The 17,197-nt window shown below is 42.3% G+C and overlaps 1 protein-coding gene across 22 annotated transcripts in view; it reads right to left on the reverse strand.

The window, feature by feature from the left end:
* Positions 1–17,197, reverse strand: part of DAB1 (DAB adaptor protein 1) — a 430,095-nt gene that overhangs the window by 129,809 nt on the left and 283,089 nt on the right. For 21 of the 22 annotated variants that reach the window (XR_011810853.1, XR_003498956.3, XM_072041491.1 and 18 more), the window contains one exon: positions 412–611. Coding sequence is in view for 20 of the 22 variants with exons in the window: in XM_072041491.1 (XP_071897592.1) it covers positions 412–478 (67 nt within the window). In the remaining 2 variants the exon portion in view is untranslated. Of the gene's footprint in view, positions 1–411; positions 612–6,659; positions 6,786–17,197 lie in introns of those variants that run through there. The other variant, XM_072041489.1, reaches the window with a different exon arrangement.

Here is a 17,197-nt window from a genome sequence, read left to right on the forward strand (position 1 = left end):
CAAGATTCAATCTTCAGCAACAGAAAGTGCATTTAAGCTCCGGTAAGTTCCAAAACGAAGCAGAAACAAAGCCTTTAGAAGAAAATATTTATCATCAGAGAAAACAGCTATCTTTTGCTAAAAGTAATTTTTAAAGTGTGTTTTCATTTTGAAACAACTGCAACAAAGTAAAAATTATTGAAGGGAAATACAGAAGTTCCCTCTTACATTTAAAATACATCTAAATAATGTATTGTGTCAGAGAATCAAACCCCATGTTCCCTGACCAGGCAAGACTTCCACTAGACTTAACAAATTTTACTTTCACTGAGTGCATAGACAACAGAAGAATCACAGAAGCATAAAAGGTGGTTGATATAAGAGCTGATTAGAGTAGAAAATGTGTAATAATACAGAGAAATTAGTCACTACCTTTCTTTTTGGAGTCTTTCTTTGTGCTGGTTTTAACAGCCACTTGAAGTTCTGTCTCAGTTGACATCCTATATCCTTAGTCCTCTTCACACAGATCCAGTATCTCGGTCAGGCTCATTTAGAACGTCTCGCCAAGAAAATAATTTAGCCTTTCAGATTCTATAACCCAAACAGTTCATCTCATTCGCTCCTTTTGTGTGCTGTGAAAGAAACAAACAAAAAGTAAGTCATTTTCTGAGTTTAAAACATGGAAGGGTGGGGAGGGGTGTTACTGGGGAAGAAACCTATGAAATTCGCTGTCTACAGACAGAGAACCCCTGATTCTATTGCCTGCAACTGTATTTGATGAAACACACGCATCTACTCCCGTTGGAGATGTTTTGGCATATCTGAGATGTCTCCAAGGACTAGATATGCCACACGAGGCGCACAGAAGACCTGTACTTCTGAACCAGCAGCTGGAGGCCAAGGATTACAAGCTGGGAAGTAGCTGGCAATGTCACGAACAGCAAAACACTCTGCAAGGATGCAGTTCTTATATGCAACAAGGTAAAAACATAAAAACCTTAAATTCAGATCTTTGCTCCTCAAACGCTCTTTCAACTGTTTTTATTCTATTACTTGAACAAAGACAAATGAGAAATGTATTCTTTACCCATACTGAGAACATGATACTTCGCCACTTCTCTTCCTTATGATAACGTGCATGTTCCAGGCAGAAAAGGATCTGCCTCTGTGTAACAAAGCTGTCATTCTTAGCACCCATCCAACATTTTTTCCTGCAAATATATGTGCAAATATGCATCCTCAAAAAAATGTAATTAAACTTTGCAGTTTCCACGAGATTCAAATGTGATGGGACCGCTTACGAGGGGAGAGATGGTAAGGTTTAGGGCGCAAGCTACAGCTTTACATAACTTGTATTTATTTGTTGGCCAGATGCACAAACGTGCCGGCTGCGAGGCCGCAGCAGTAATTGCAGAAGTGTGCTGGGGAAGCAGGAAGGACGCAGGCTGTAATGCTGGGGGATGTAGGCACTGTAGAGGCAAACAATAAGTGCTGAATAAACAAACAAAGAACAAACTACTACTCCAAGTCTTACTGCTGGGCTCTCCACCTCTGAAGGGTGAGCTGCCTGCTCCGGCCAGCCCGGTCAGGGCAGGACCCCACTGCTCTGAAGCCCCTTCTCACGCCGCTCCCTCGCTGCATGCGTCACCTTCTTGTCCTTCCCTTTTGTGAGAAAGTTCTCAGTTATTAGTGCAATTACTGGGAAGTCCATCTGGGCTGTCTGAACAGGTGCCCAGTTATTAAATAAGCATTTAATAAAGAAATTAACCCAGCATATCAGCTGATTAGCTGGCCAGAGATTAACTACAGTTAAATACATTTGCTAATGACGCTTCTCTGTAATTTAAGAAAGTAATATGCTTCCAAAATTGAAATAATTTGGACAGTTTAAATCACTTTCCGCAGCAAGGGCTGCGAAGCCACTAGTACTTTCAAATTCAGGCTCTTTTCACATTTTAAAATGCTTCAGTAACATTACACTGCCATGTGCTTTCTGAAGTGATTTAATATTGCTGAAGTGTGTCGGGGTTTTCTTTAATAAGCTCTTCAAATCTGTATGCGTATTATAGAATATTCAAAGATAGCTTTTCAAAATCTGCTGAACTGATTCTGAAATACAAAATTCCCTGTCCCTCCTCCACGGAGCCTGAATAAGTACAGCACAGCAAAAAGGAAGGAAGGGGAAAAAAAAAAATCAACTTACAAACCAAAGCTGTAGTGCCTGCTAAATACACCTTCTTGGAATGCTTGAATAAACTAAAAGCTCTTCAGTTAACGTTCTTATTAGTGAAGAAAACAATAGAAGAGGAAAAAGCAAGTAGAGGTTGATCAACGAGAGAAAGAGAGGAAGGCAATGACCCCAAAATCAACAGATTACAGGCAGTGAAGTCCAGACCATGGCCATGGGAGGTGAGCGTCCCCCTGTATCCCCCACCAGGGTGGTGGGACACCCTTGCAGGGACCCAGCAGAGATGAACGCCCTTGCTGTGCCGAAAGGAAATCATCCCATCATCAGAGCTGCTCTTAACTTACGCTTGAAATCCCCCCAGCAAACAGGGAGAGAAAGCACAGCAGAGAACAGATGTCCCCCACAAGGCCACATCCCCGTCCCTTCCCCCTGCACGCAACCCAATTTAATATTTGGTTTTACAGCACAGTGGGGATGCATCAGTCTTTACAGCTCAATGGCACTTTGAGCATCTCTCAAGTCACAGCTGGATTGACGGTTTATTTTTCTAGAACTTGGATTTATTTTTACCCAAAGGGTAACTGAATAACTTTGCAAGAAGCACCAGCAGGAACTACCTAAAATATATATATATATATACATATATATATAATAGGTCCATTTATAATAAAACCAAAACAACAGTAAAAAAATAAATATAAAATAGCCACAGGGTCAAGAGTTAGGCAAGTTTTAGTGTCTTAAAAAACTGTGTTTGGGTACAAAGCATCAAGAATTTCATCTCCTGTTGTCAGCTTCTTCCAACAGGATAGCTGAAATAGTAGCATCTGAATGGCACTGAATATTTTAAAATAACAATGTATGACTTCTGGAGAGCTTTAAATGAGATAGCAAGGCTATATTCCCTCGAGGCGATCCCACTGAGTAATATTTTTAAAAATAAATGCATGTCTATTTTCGGACAGGTTCACATATTGATTTACTTTAAAACCTAATCAGGTCATTCTCTCGCAGGCTCATAGATTCTTGAATAAAGTAATAGGGATCTTTGTAATAGGAGCACATAAACATCTGTCAGATCAAGCTACAGTTCAAACTGAATTTGCTACAGCGACAGTTCCTCCGAAAGCATAGGTCTTTATGTAAGCCACGTTAGTAAACTTCCATACACTGTCCATATTTCAGTTGTTTATTACCCAGATGAGAACGGCAGTCAATCTGCTCCTCACCGCAACAGCTTTTATTGTCTCCTCCAATCTAGGTCACCGTTGTTAAATACTACGGGCTTCCAACTGCAGCGAGTACCGCGGCATGTGTTTTATCAATGAGATGCTATTATCTTTGATCAGCTCTGCCACATTTCTCCTCCCTGCTCCAAAGACAGAATTTTGTTAGCTGCGTTTAAAAAGAAAATAAAAATCTCTGCTCTTACACGTACCCGCTCCTAATGATCTTCCTGTGTGCCTCGTTACTGCTCCCGCCACTGCAATGCTGTGTGCGTGCCTCAGCTTTTCCTAAAGAGGATTCAGAGCTCTTCGTTTTAACAAAATACTGACATTTTCTGTTCCCTTATTAAGTGGATACGGCAGGAACACAATCAGCGCATTTTGGAATTAACTGGCTTTTAATTCCACGAGAAGCCGTAAGCCTGCACTCTGTATTACAGACCCAACGCCTTCGTGAGGAAGCAGTTTTGGAAATTCGCTTTGCAGTCGGGATTAGCACAAGTTGTACCTTGCCATGCACAATGAAATCCATCACGTGCTCCGGCCGCCTCCCCCACTCATTTGTACACCGACATTTCCAGCGATTTGTCAGATCATTTGGCTCTTCAAGCACGCCTGAGCGAGCCCATGAAGGCGTCATCAGGCAACTTCCCCTGGCCTGAGGTATGGAGGTCAGACAAGACGATCATAATGCTTCCCCTCTGGCTTCAAAATACTTCAATTTATTAATTTCCTCCAGGGCTTCAAAACTTAAAAAGTCCCCTCCCCTACAACCGGTTTCCATCTGCTTATGTAAAGGAAAAGCAGCCACAGGAAGGATTTGTAACTAAGCCCCGGCATTCCCGAGGTGTTTAAGTTCTCCACAGCCCCTAAGTGGGATTTGGAGGTTCTCCACAGGAGGATGGCACCTCCCACACCATGACAAAAATCAACCCCCCTCGTACTGCCGTCCTCAGCTCTTGCTTTTATACCCCTGAGGCCTTGGAATTCTTTCCTCCAAAGCATCCAGCACAATCAGCCATCAGGGAACAGCCCCGCACAGATTTGGTGTTAAGCAAAGCCTGAAACACCAAAAGGGCAAAATATAAGTAACAGAATTATTTAGAAAGTGCCGTGATCCTGGAAAACTGAGGGCAGCTGAAGCGTGAAGGACAGCTCCCAGAGAGATAGACGTTACTCATAAACTTAGCCTCTGACTACAGACACCGAACACGGAGAGCTTCCCCTCATGGCCAAGGCTGGTGGCCGTCCTGTAGGAAGCCACTCGGTGTCAAAGCCTCAACCTTTCACAGGGGGCACCACAATGATTCAAAATTGCAACCCAAGAGATTGGTGCAAAACCCACCGAAATCCTTCAGTTAATAAGACTTCTTAAGTGAGACCCATACAAACGAGGAAGATGAGGCCAAAGAGGGAGATGAAGAGAGTGACGCAGAGGAGAAAATGAGAAGAAAAAGAAAAGCCAACGAGGGGAGATGGCTCTGTATGTACTTCATTAAAGCAAAGTCCGTAACAACGTGTTCAGTTGTAATATATGGAAAATTAATGCGTTTTATTACGCTGTCCATGCTATATGCCTGTGGAAAGATACCAGAACAATACTTCACAACCACCCACCCTTCATTCTTCAACCACCATAACAATAATTACCTGTCCTTTGCATACGGCTGCTATTGGTTTAGCTGCAGTTATAAATACTTCTCTTATCTCCTGGAAACGTGAAGCCTGTTTTCGAAAACACCTTCATGCAGCTAAGGGCAGTACCCCATTTTAGTAAGTTCATTGTGGTTCACAATCTGCCTCACTGCTCCATCTCCAGGGCATCTTTCAGGCATGTTACCCCGTCCCTCAGATGGGCAAACAGCACCACTGCGGCTGATTTACCACCAGAAGAGCAGCTCGCCCAAAAACTGACCTATAAAATATTTCCGAAGTAGGGTATTTATTAGTATTCCAATGACAGGGGGAATAATTACTGAAATTCCTCCTGGAAATCACTCCGTGTGGTGGCGACTGCGGCACTCCACCTCACCAATTATTCACCAGAAGTGCTGGGAATTCCCTTCTCACAGAAAACGCTGACTGGATTAAAAAGGCATTTTTCACAGGCATGAACTGACTTCATCACCATTTTTAATGGAAAATTACTGAGACTTCTATTGAATATTACAGTTTCTATTTTATATTAGAGAGGATAGCATTCCTGAAAAAGAAATGCGAAGCTGAAGACACATACTTTGCTGTAAAGGAATGTGTGAAACACACTCTCAAGGTGTATGCCACTTGGCATTCCTGAAAAACGACGTGGTGACAGTTTACAATTTCTTTGAGGAAAGATATTCAGGTACTTTTAAGAAAGAAAAAACATCTAGATTTGAGCCAATGACTGGATGACCAATGGAAAAACGTCTGTACTCTTTCTTACAGTGCTTTGAACGTGAAATTTGTCTTTTTAAAAGAATTCGTATGACCATGGTGCAAACCCCCAGCACTGCAGACCCTGAAATCACTGCGTGCCCCTGTCCCACCCATGATCAGGCAGCGGCAGCCGGGCTCCTCCTCCTCTGCCTGGGAAGCCTGGAGTGCAACTCCAGCCCTGGGAGCCGAGAGCGAGCAGCAGAAAACCTGTCTGCTGGGGGATGAGCACAGCACACGTTGTTCCTGTACATGTACTTCCCTGCTCCGAGGTGTACAACTCCTCTCAGTGCTGCTGGCAGGCTTTCGCAGGGTGTTTCTTACCTAAGATCCCTGCGGGGCTGGGATGTTACCCGGTAGCAGGGCAAGTCGCTTGGGTTGCAGAGATTAACTGAGCTCACAGTGACAATGACAGACACAAATGTTTTTCCTAGGGGAATTGCCAAGACTCTTCACCCCCCAGATCACCACGGTGCTGGCCCCAAAGCAGACAAGAACACGACTTTCTGCTGACGTTGGGTAAGAGCAACCAAGAAACAAAAGTCCCAAGTGCTACCAGCACAGCCTGGTGCCGTCCGACCCCCACGAGCACAGAAGTGCCTCCCTTCGAGTCAATAAAGCCACACCAGCACAAGATCAGTCTCTTTACATCTGACTTCTATTGGCGTAACTCCATTGATTTTAATGGAGTTGGAGTTACCCCAGTTTTACGCCGGTGTATCTGCACTAGGGGCAGTGGAGTTATGCCGGTGAGACTGATGTAAACAACATCAGACCAACCAGCCCCTATAGCTCTAAAACACACTGCCTCTAACTCCAAAGCAACAGGAAAATGCAGATCTGTACGTTACCAAAGCTGGGTCTTGGGAGTTTATTTTTCCGAAGCAGAACGGCGCTTTTGTGATCCTCTCGACAGCAAAGAAACAGAGAGAAGACTAAGAAGGGAAAAAGGACAAAGTACACAGTTGGGATCGCAGTCTTCTGTAATTAGAGCTGTTAAATGATTACTAAAGCACAGTGGTGCAATCATCACGCTGAAGGAAAAGGGGAAGTATGCAGTCGGGAGCATCACCAGGGAGAAGGTAACAGCAATGTCAGAGACACGTTTTGTATTTCAATGCAAATCCCTCACAAGCAGAATCTGTGCCTTCAACCTGAAGAAAAGGTTACGGGACTGAACGTCTCATATTCTGGACAGCTCAGCAGGTTTTGAAGGGGTACAGTAAGTTGAAGGCAACTTACTTATCCCCTGTCCTTTATGGGACTGTCTCAATTCAGCCTTTTATTTTATTTTAAGATCAATTCCTTAATATTGCATGCTGGACTGAACTGGGACTCACCTTCTCATTGATTTTAAACAAAATACAGCCCAACACCTCCACAAGATCTAACTCAAGCTATCCTGTGAAATCTGAAGCAATGCATTACGCCAGCCTTCTAAATGCAGGTGGATTTGCACCAGCTTTTTCAGGTGCCTTTCAGGTTTTCTCAGTCCCATCAGTTGACCTATACAGCCTGCCCTTTGATTTCTGAACGCTTCCTAACATTACAGCAAAGGAAAACAAACCTTCTTCACGTCAACAACAAAATCCCCTATGCTAGCAACTTTAGTCACTGCCATTTTTCAACACCCAGCCCCTGTTCCCTGACAGTTAAGTATTAGGGAAACTAATCAACGGGCTTCACCTTGCCGTGAATGGATTTTTGATTTATTAATTACACCAGTAGAGGTCTGGTCGCTGGGTTTGAAGTTCACCAACTAGCAAAGAGAAGAGGGAAAAAGCAAAGAGCTTCCTGGGACTGTAAGCATGAATTTGTACCGTAAAATATCAGTAAGTGAGTTTTAGTTACAGAAATACTTTTGACAACTGCATGTAAACCCTCAAGTATCCAAACCTGCAACATCACTCATAAAGATGATTCCTCTGCCAGCTGAGGAGGACGTCAGGCAGCCTCCTGAACGATTCCAAACAGAAGTGTTTGAGGACGGCTGCTAGATTTTACCGGAGACATTTCAAATAACTTCCTTGAATTCAGTTTTCTGCTCTCATCAAGTTTGTGCTCGCAGCGCCTCGTATCCGAGTACCTTGCATTCAGCTCCCCAAACGCCTCCCTTGTGTCAGCAGGAATGTTAACCAAAATAACAAGTGAAGAAGCAGCCCCATAGGAAGTCAGGCTCTAAGCATTTTCTGTTCAAGGGCAATGTTCAGCCGTGTTTCTAAATAATAACATACAGCATTTCCCACTGCTGGAAAATATACCAAGGGAAAAACAAAAAAAAAATGAAGCCCACAGCCAGCAATGTAACCCTTGGAAGTAGGGGGGCCTGTTGATTTCTGTGCCCTAATTCTGTATGGGGGAACACATCAGTCTCCACTCTGCCCTACCCATACAGCTGGAAACCTTTAGGGGACCCCATCAGGCACTTGAGGGACCAAAGGCTAAGTGCTCAGGTTAGGGACTCTGCCAAAGGAATTATTTGGAAGGAAAAATAAATAAATAAATAAAAATCAAGCCACTGACAGGCTACAGTGTCAGGAAAAAAAAATACAAATAAAAAGATGTTCTTGGTTATTCTGGATGGGGAACTGTTAAGCAGCTAGACAAGTAAACTACACCTCCTTGAGTGGTAACACACCACAAAACCATCCGTATTTTCTAAACATCTTTAAAAATCACCCAAGTAGCATGCAATGAGGAACCATTCACCTTCCACTGTCATGCTACAGTTTATTCTCTCTTGGAAGCAATTACAGGACAAATGCCAAGCTACAGAAGGTATTTTTCCAGCAGCAGCATCTGGCTTCTTGGCAGACTCCTCAGGCAATTTTATCGGAAGCTTTAGAGATGCTACTGGGTCAGTCCGAGCTGTATTGCTCATGAGCCGTCTGGCAGTTTCTTCTTCCAAGATGTCATAATCCCTCTGATTTACCTTGAAGGAATTAGCACACTTTTATCCATTTCAAAAACTGTTGACCTGCAAGGCATTTATGGGCTATCTACAGAGACACAGTAAAAATCACTGGTGTAAATCTGCAAGCTTTTGGGAAAGCCAGCAGCATTTCGGAATCCATTGCCTAATGCATCATCAAGAAAAGCAGCAGGCAGTGCAAAAACCGTGCACGCTTTTCTTACTGGTAAACTCAATGCATTCCTTTCAATACAAGGAAAAAAAAAAAGATGCATGAAAATTAACTATTTAAAAGAAAGGGAAGATGGGGGCAACAGCAAACCTGTGCCTTTATTCAATAAGAAGTGCTCTCATCTAGCAAAGACGCTGCTGTGCTGTATCCTGCAGTAAGGGAGGGCACACGCCACGTCACAGAAGGCTTCTGGCAGACAGCGAGCATAAACTGGAATGCAAGGAGATCCACTAGGTCAAGGAAAACGATTTGTGAGAACGTGCTTCTTGTGTCTCCGAGGGCAGAGGCAGGCTGCCTCCCTCGCTCCGTGCCGCCTGCCCCTGCCCCTCCAGCCCAGCAGCTAGGATCTGCATTATTCTGCAGCTGTGATCAGGCTTAATCCTCATCCAGGAGGATGAAAGGCAGGATGCTGGGCTTACCCTCCCTCTTTGCATACCAACAAAATCGAGTCCACGATGAAAAAGCTTTATGTCAGTTTAGAGCAGTCCTCTGGAATTAATACAGAGAGAGGGGACAGACTGCTATAGAAAGCATATTTATTCGGCCATAGCATGGGTGGGATCTTCTTTTTATTAAAAGGCTTCCATGTAATTACTTACAAGGAATATACTCCTTAACTGGGAAAAAAAAAAAGAGAGAGATAGACAGAGAGACAGATATGTTCACTGTATTTTTTTTCCTTTAAAGACTTTCCCATGGAGATATACCTGGATGTCTTCTTGTCCCTCACATTTCTTCTTTCAGGAGTTTTCAGCGAGGTTAGAGTAAAGCTCACACAAAATCCTGTACCGGTTTATTTTCCAGGAAGAAAAATCCTAATGCCCAAAGGTAAATATTACAGGTACAAGAAATACACTCTGTAATCTAATAAAGGTCTATGGATCTTGGGTTTTCAGTAACGGGAGCACATTGAGCACTGTAAGATTGGCAGGACTGAGAAAGGTGCACACATCCAGGTCAAACAGAAAGCCAAACAGAGCTCTGTCATCAGCAGAGTGCAACTAAATCCAACCAGACACAGAACTCAGACTTGGCTAACACGAATTGACTAACGTAATTCTACTTTATGCAGGGTAAAACATATTCTGATTACAGGCCAGCGATGCTTGCAAGTTCTAAATTTAGGTATCATTAGGGCCAGGTGAACCGTTAAGCGAACTAATCTGAATTTTATCCATATCGAAGATTTGAACTCTTCACATATTAGCTTCTCAGACTGAAACCATGCATTCACCCTCATTTTTTTGTACATCTTTTGTGTATCTGCACTCAATCCAAATTTCTGCAGAATCACAGTACGAATCAACAACACAGCCTGCGTTTCAAAGCACTGTGCAACAGCACACAGTGAGAAATTATTTCGGCTCCAGTACCCCCAACAGAAGTTACTGGCACACCAGAAACTAAGCCGTATTTTAGAGGGAGGTAACACACAGCCCCTCGTTTACGAGCTTGGTTCTGCAAAGCAGTATGTATCCATAACACCAGGCGAACACTTGAACACGCACCCAAGTCTGACCTTGCAGTGGTGCCCCTGATTTCAGTGAGTACAGAAATGAGATGAAAGTCACACAGAAGCAAACAGAGGGCTTCCTGTTTGCAGTGGAGATCTGAGATGTTGTGTTAAAGCGTCTTTGATCACACAGTCTCAACAAGAACCGTAAATTGAGAGAGCAATCAGGATTAACCATCAAATGAGAGCATTTCAGTACAGAAAAGAAAATCAATTAGAAATAGGTAAGATTTTGACCAACCTTGTATACTGCTCTCCTAAAATACCTGCTCTCCTAAAACACCTAAAAACACTTCAAACGACATACGTTATGTTCTGGGGTAATATCATTTACTCTTAAATGAGGACTGGTACAATGAAAACCTTCGTAGGTTCCGCAGCTGAGCTTAAAGCTGAAAGGTGAAGAACACCTAATGCAATGTAAGACTGGACTCAGCATCCATTTAGAGCTGTTGGGATAAGCAAACGCTTGGTGAAGTTCTTGCCTATGTCTGACTTTAACATTTTGGTTTGTTTTGTTTTCACTTCCACAACTAAATAGCAGGCGGCAATGATACTAGTTTTGGAAGATGCGCAACATTTGTGTTACCCAATATAGTTAATTAATGAAAATAATGACAGAGTTGCAGGAATCAGATGATTAAGAACTTGAAGACCATCCTACCATCCTACCCAATTTCCTGCCAAGGAGGGTTTGTTCTAAACAGCACGTTCTTCATCAAACTTTTTTACACAACTCATGCACAAGACTTGCATCTCCTTCCTCCGAAGGCTTTCACACATTCAGGCGGAGCAGGAGGAAGAAGTTAGACCAGCGTCCCACCAACTTGGTGCCATTATTCCGAGCTAACCACTGGAAGATTATCTTGAGCAATTACTCTCCTCCCTCACTGCCCACACGTTTCAAATACCTGTAATCCTCACTTAGCTCAACCACTATCAGTGTTAAGCCAATCTAACCCCTATTGGTAAAATCTAATGGGGAAAGAGCGTATCACCAGGTTTATAACCCAGACTATTACAGCCTCCATTATTCCATATTGCTTATTATTTTGTACTTACAAAGTCAGGGAGATGTGATTTTATTGCTTACAAATCATTCCTACATTAGTCTTACGCTGATATAACTTCACTCTGCTTTTCCAGATACGCTTTTTGCTTTCTGCATATTTAAATAGGAACTCTAATTATCCCTACTTGATTGCCCTCCTCTTGCAAAGCCCTTACACGGATTCATCTGCAGCAAATTCTTCATCCTAATTAGATTTTAAGAAGCCCAAGATGCATCATATTCTTTAATTTTAAAAAAGAGCAGGGGGTGGGGGCTTTGTTTGTTTAGTTGTTGAAACATCCATACCAGATCCCATCTTTAGATATCCTTTTTCCAAAAATCACAGAAAGAACAGCAGATAAATCATTGCACTCACAATAATAACAGTATAGATTAATGCCTGGCAATAAAGTCAGTCAAAAAAGATTACTGACATGGTATCAGATCAGCAACAAAAAGTTTTGGTTGCTGTCTAAAAATACTGCTGCTTTTGCTTGCAATCCAAGCTTGTAGGGGTTTTCTGAATTTACTTCCAACCGCAGTGGCAGAAGACACTTTAAGTACTTATAAATTAGAAGTATAAAGTCAGTAGCAAGTGTAATTTATGATATGTAATGTATCAATTCAAGAAATTCATTCAAAGAAATGCAAATTATGGTAGCCTAAAACGCAACGACAAAATTCTAGTCAAAAAGCAATATATCTCACAAAAGAAGATATTACAATCCTTTTCGTTATTTTTTTATATAGATAGAGAGATATTTTGGTTACTGGTAGGGTATTTTGGTTCAATTATATTGGGCTTGGTAGCATCATCTCTTGCTAAGGTTGCCTGACATTACCCATTTTGAGCTCTCTATTTAGTTTCTTATAACTTTACCAAATCTAAGCATATCTTCTATGTCACAGAGCAGAAGCAGTGATAAATTCAATCTCCAACACCACATTCTGCTGCCCTGAGGCATGAGATCATCCCTTCCTCCTCCCACCTTGCTCAGAAGGCAAGTTTCCTTTATTCAATTCAAACACAACTTTGCATTCCATTCTCTTCCATCTCAACAATGTTAAATTCAGTGTTTCTTTACTGATGTACTCGAATCTTCAACAGTAATTTACACGTTATGTGTATAATAACATACAGTAAGAAGAGGCAGCCTGGGTGTACGACAACCATATTGCAGCGTCTTCTTGAATTCTGCTTGCAAGCTGCAAGCTTTCAGCAACTACTCCTAAAAGAAGTTGCTTAGCAATACAAGATGAGGATCCAGCAGCAATGACCACCTCACAGCATGAGGCTGGAAGAGAAGGATAGGAAAGAAAACAGGACGTCTGCTTGTAACTGGGACTTTCTGGTCCGTTTGTTTCAAAGCAGTATCAAAAAGTAATTTAAAAAAAAAAAAAAAAGTGCTGAGGCCCTGAACACTCACAGAGCTGCCATTATTATGAGCAGTTGACTACTTTGGTAGCAAAACAAACAGCATGCACAAAGGCACAGCGGTCCATCTTTGAGTCAAGGGCTTTCCTTACCAACTGTGACATTCAGCCAAGCCAAAAAGCATCTGATTTCCCTGGTTCCTCTCCACCACTGAGGCAACGCCGAGGGCTGGCAGCACTCTCTGCCACCACATCGCACAGCAGAGCACGGCAACAATGCTGGATCCAGCACTGGCAGGAGGGCAGAGCAGTGGGGTGCTGGTCCCCACGCTACAGCAAAGCAACCTGCTGGGGTTGATCCCAGCAAACTCCACAGCAGGGAACAGAAGTCTGCTGCTTTGCCTACCCAGCACTGGGACACACTGAGAAGCAGAAGGGAACACATGCCTTGAGGCCCACAGGAGAGATGTCCCAGTGTGATGGAAGCCTTACTCTGCCATAGAGCTCCAGCTGGAGAAATAGATGAAGAAGCTGAAGGAAGGACCTGCACAGGAGTCAGCACGATGAGGCCAGGGGACTCTCTCCTGACAGAGCTGAATGGCTTGGAAACACTGCAAGGAAAAGAACTGACACATCCACAAAAACCTTCACAGAAATCTTCAAAAAGTTGCTCATGAGTTAAGAAAACGTCATACTGGTAGCAAATGCTTTAACAGGTTGGACACCTACTCACAGCCAACATTTGATACTAATAAAAGCCTCTTCCCCGTCCCAGCAAATCTTCACCTTCCTATCGGGGCTGAGGTGCATCTGATGAACAAGTGGCATCGAAGCACAAGCAACCACACATACACAGGCCTTGGCAGCAAACAACCAAACCATGAGGCAATTCCGAGCATTCAGAATATTATGTGATGAACAAATCTGTACGAAGCTCAATAATTAACTCCCAGATTCTTACACGTGCGGTTATTTGATTCTATTCTTATCCATTAGAGAACATTTGGATAAACAGATTGAAAAAGTTCATTCATGGCTTTATATGTATATGGCTGTTACAAACCATCCCCCCTGCTGCCCACATAACTACCCAAATCAAGGCAAAAATTACATTTACATGGTTTTAGATATATTTTAAAATAATCATTAAGATGTGTGATTTTATCTAATTTTACTTATGAGCCCAAAGTCATATCCTGACTGCCATTTCTACAGAAACTCAGTGCCAAATATTTGTTATTATTTTTTTTACCAAGCTCCAATTTTACTCTCTATTTAAAAATACCCTGACAGCATTCAGCAAAAAGGCAAATGAAAGCTAAAGCAAAGCCTTTGCATTCTACCATAATATTTCAGGCAACAATTTCAAGAAAGGAAAGGCAGAAAACAGACTGTGCATACACTACTGTTCAAAATAGATTCCTCATGTCAAATGGCATAATTTTTCTTTTTTTCCCCCCATTAAAGTTATTTTTAAGTCTTCTGCTGAATATATTTACATGCATAATGAAACGTCTTCAGAGATTCTTTCTGAATTCCTATATGTGCTGTAACACTGCACGCACTAATAGCGCGCACATCTATACAAATCCACCCATAAACGTATGCACTCATGCACACAAAATTCATGCAAGAAGAATTAATGGAAGTTTTTGACTGTACGCCACCCCCTGTAAATACATGAGATGGGAATGGTGCCTATGGTGGGGTTCAGGAACCAAAAATATAGCGTTTGTCTGCCCAACTTGTGCTGCCCACGTAGGAAGGGGAAAACTTGGGGAAAAAAAAAAAAAAAAAAAAAGAAAGGAAAATGAAAGGAAAAGTAGACGAAAGAAATAAAAACAGCAGCTTTACCATTTTTGAGCGGGTCCCTCAGTTGTTTCACCGATGCAGCATGGTCCTGCATCCAACTTCCCAGCTTGCAACCTCCCTGCCCCTTGGTGTTTTGGTTTCAAACCCTAATCTATTTGATACGTAGCAAGTTTTTAGCAGCAACTTAGTGCCTTTGAACTCTTTCCTGTAACCTCTGTGTTAGTTTATCAGAGCAGTCATTAAGGCTGTGCACTCTGAGGCTGATGGGTATATCCAAGCTAGCTCACTTCGAGCTAATTGCGTTCAATTTAACATTCTCCGAGCACTGACAGTCCTCATTCAAGCCAAGTGTGAAAGTTTTTAAATTAGCTTTCACAGTTTGATTCACAGACAGCAAATGTAAAATGGCACAGGATTAATTTTTTTCCAACAACACAGTGCAACAAAATAGCCCAAAGGCTATTTTAGTTCATTTGCTTGAACTATTAGGGAAGATTCACAGCACAGAGAATGCTCCAACAGAGACAAAAGCTCCAGAGGACTTCCAAAGCTTAATATTGCCCCCATTAATTAAAGTACCAAGCGTTTGTACAGCCTTTCTGCTTCATCATTAGATGTTAAAATGGAAATCTGGACCATTTAAGACAAGTCAAACTGATTATTGCTTTAAAGGTTATCAATACAGTGCTTTAATTTTGATTATAAAACACTTCTTAATATTTAATAAAGTCTGGTATTGGACTGTAAAACGGTCCATATAGAAATCCATATTCTCCTTGGGAAAGCACCAGTCTTGATTTCACATATAATCTGACAATGTCTCCTGATCGGCCTGCCTGTATTTGTTAAGACAGAAGTCAATTCAACCTTCCAGCTTCCTTTTTACCTAATGCAAAAATGACTCAGCAGCTCCCACCAAACAGTGACAGAACAGGATGGAAAATCAGCTTTCTTAGCACTTTCCAATGATTACCACTAAGTACAGGCAGAGTGTATGCAGTCAACTTTCTGAACAGTCTCTTCATAAAACTTGGGAGCACTCAAACCTCGCCTTGGGCGAGTACAGGAGGTAAACAATGAGTGGCTCCACGCACAACGAGGCAAGTTGAGCACATTCAAAACCTGTTGAAACACTCCAAACTCCGGCGTCGGTGACGAAACCTGCTCCTCCAACTGAAGAGGAAATAAAATCCCAACAAGAACTTAGCTCATCTTGTTTGAGCACCTATCAGGATACTTGACAAACCCGAGCCCCGTGCTTACTACACAGCTCGTGCATAGATAGAGGGGGCACCAGCACAGCATTCGGTACGAGGGAATAACATCCAGCCACATCGAAAGCCAACGCATTTCCATGGGAGTCTTTCCATCATCTCCAGAAGATTTTTACATAAGGTCCATAACTCACAACCACTCTTGAATTCAAGTCATTTCTCATATTCTATTAACTTAAAAATATGATGTAATTTAATAAACTAATAACTATATTAGGAGTGGTTACTAACATCACAGATGGGTACTATCTTATAACATAAGTGGTATTCGTAGTGAAGTACTAAATATACATGAATAACTTTTTTTTTTCCCCTTTCTTTTTTTGCATGCACAGATGGAGTCCAGCTTCAAATTCCAGATTTTTCACAGCCCAGGACAGGCAGGTCATATCCAGGGAAATATAAAAAGTCAAGGGCCCATTTGTAAGCGTCAAAGTGTTAGTCACAGAGGTAGACGCCATTTAGGAATTTCCTTAAAGGATTCAGAATACTCATCTCAAATATCAACCTAGCTTTACAAATCTTTTATGTTTTGTGCTAAAAAGTTACACGCTTGCATTAAAAGGATCATAAATAGGACCTTACTTTGTAAGCCAGCAACCTCCTTCACGGAGATCCGCAACCAATGGACATCAAGAAATCTGTATTTGCCCAACACAGCATATTTTTCTTAAAACTTGAATACAGAACCCACACTATTTAGTGCAACGTACCTACATGATACTTCAGAAACAAAAAGTCTTGCAACTCTCTTCTAGCCAGCTCCAGCATCATGCAATGCTGCAGATGACCCAATGAGACCCAACAGGGACGTGCCCCTGTCGGTCTGCAGGCAGTTGGAGGCACGGTGAGAGCCTTGACACACAGGATCACGACACGGCCACGCAAGCGATGCACAAACTAGCTTAGTTTCAGTCGATATTGACATTTGATGAGCTCATACTTAAATTCTCCAGCTGCGGTCAGAGTCATCCCCACGTAAACCTAAATAATCGGATTGCAGCCTGTGGGGATGCCGCCAGCTCAGACCCTGAGCTAGCTGAGATAAGGCTGTGAGGAGTGTGCCCTGATTGCCAAAAGTGAGGGGCAGGCTTGCACAGCCTGAATTTTTATCTATCAGACAAACAAAATAAATACATGTGCAAATAAAGACAACATAAACTCCTTGGAAAGGCGTACGGTCTTGAGGCTTTACACCCTTACATAAAATTCAATCTACTAT

Source organism: Anas platyrhynchos, chromosome 8 (genome assembly GCF_047663525.1).
Source record: "Anas platyrhynchos isolate ZD024472 breed Pekin duck chromosome 8, IASCAAS_PekinDuck_T2T, whole genome shotgun sequence".
NCBI lineage: Eukaryota > Metazoa > Chordata > Aves > Anseriformes > Anatidae > Anas > Anas platyrhynchos.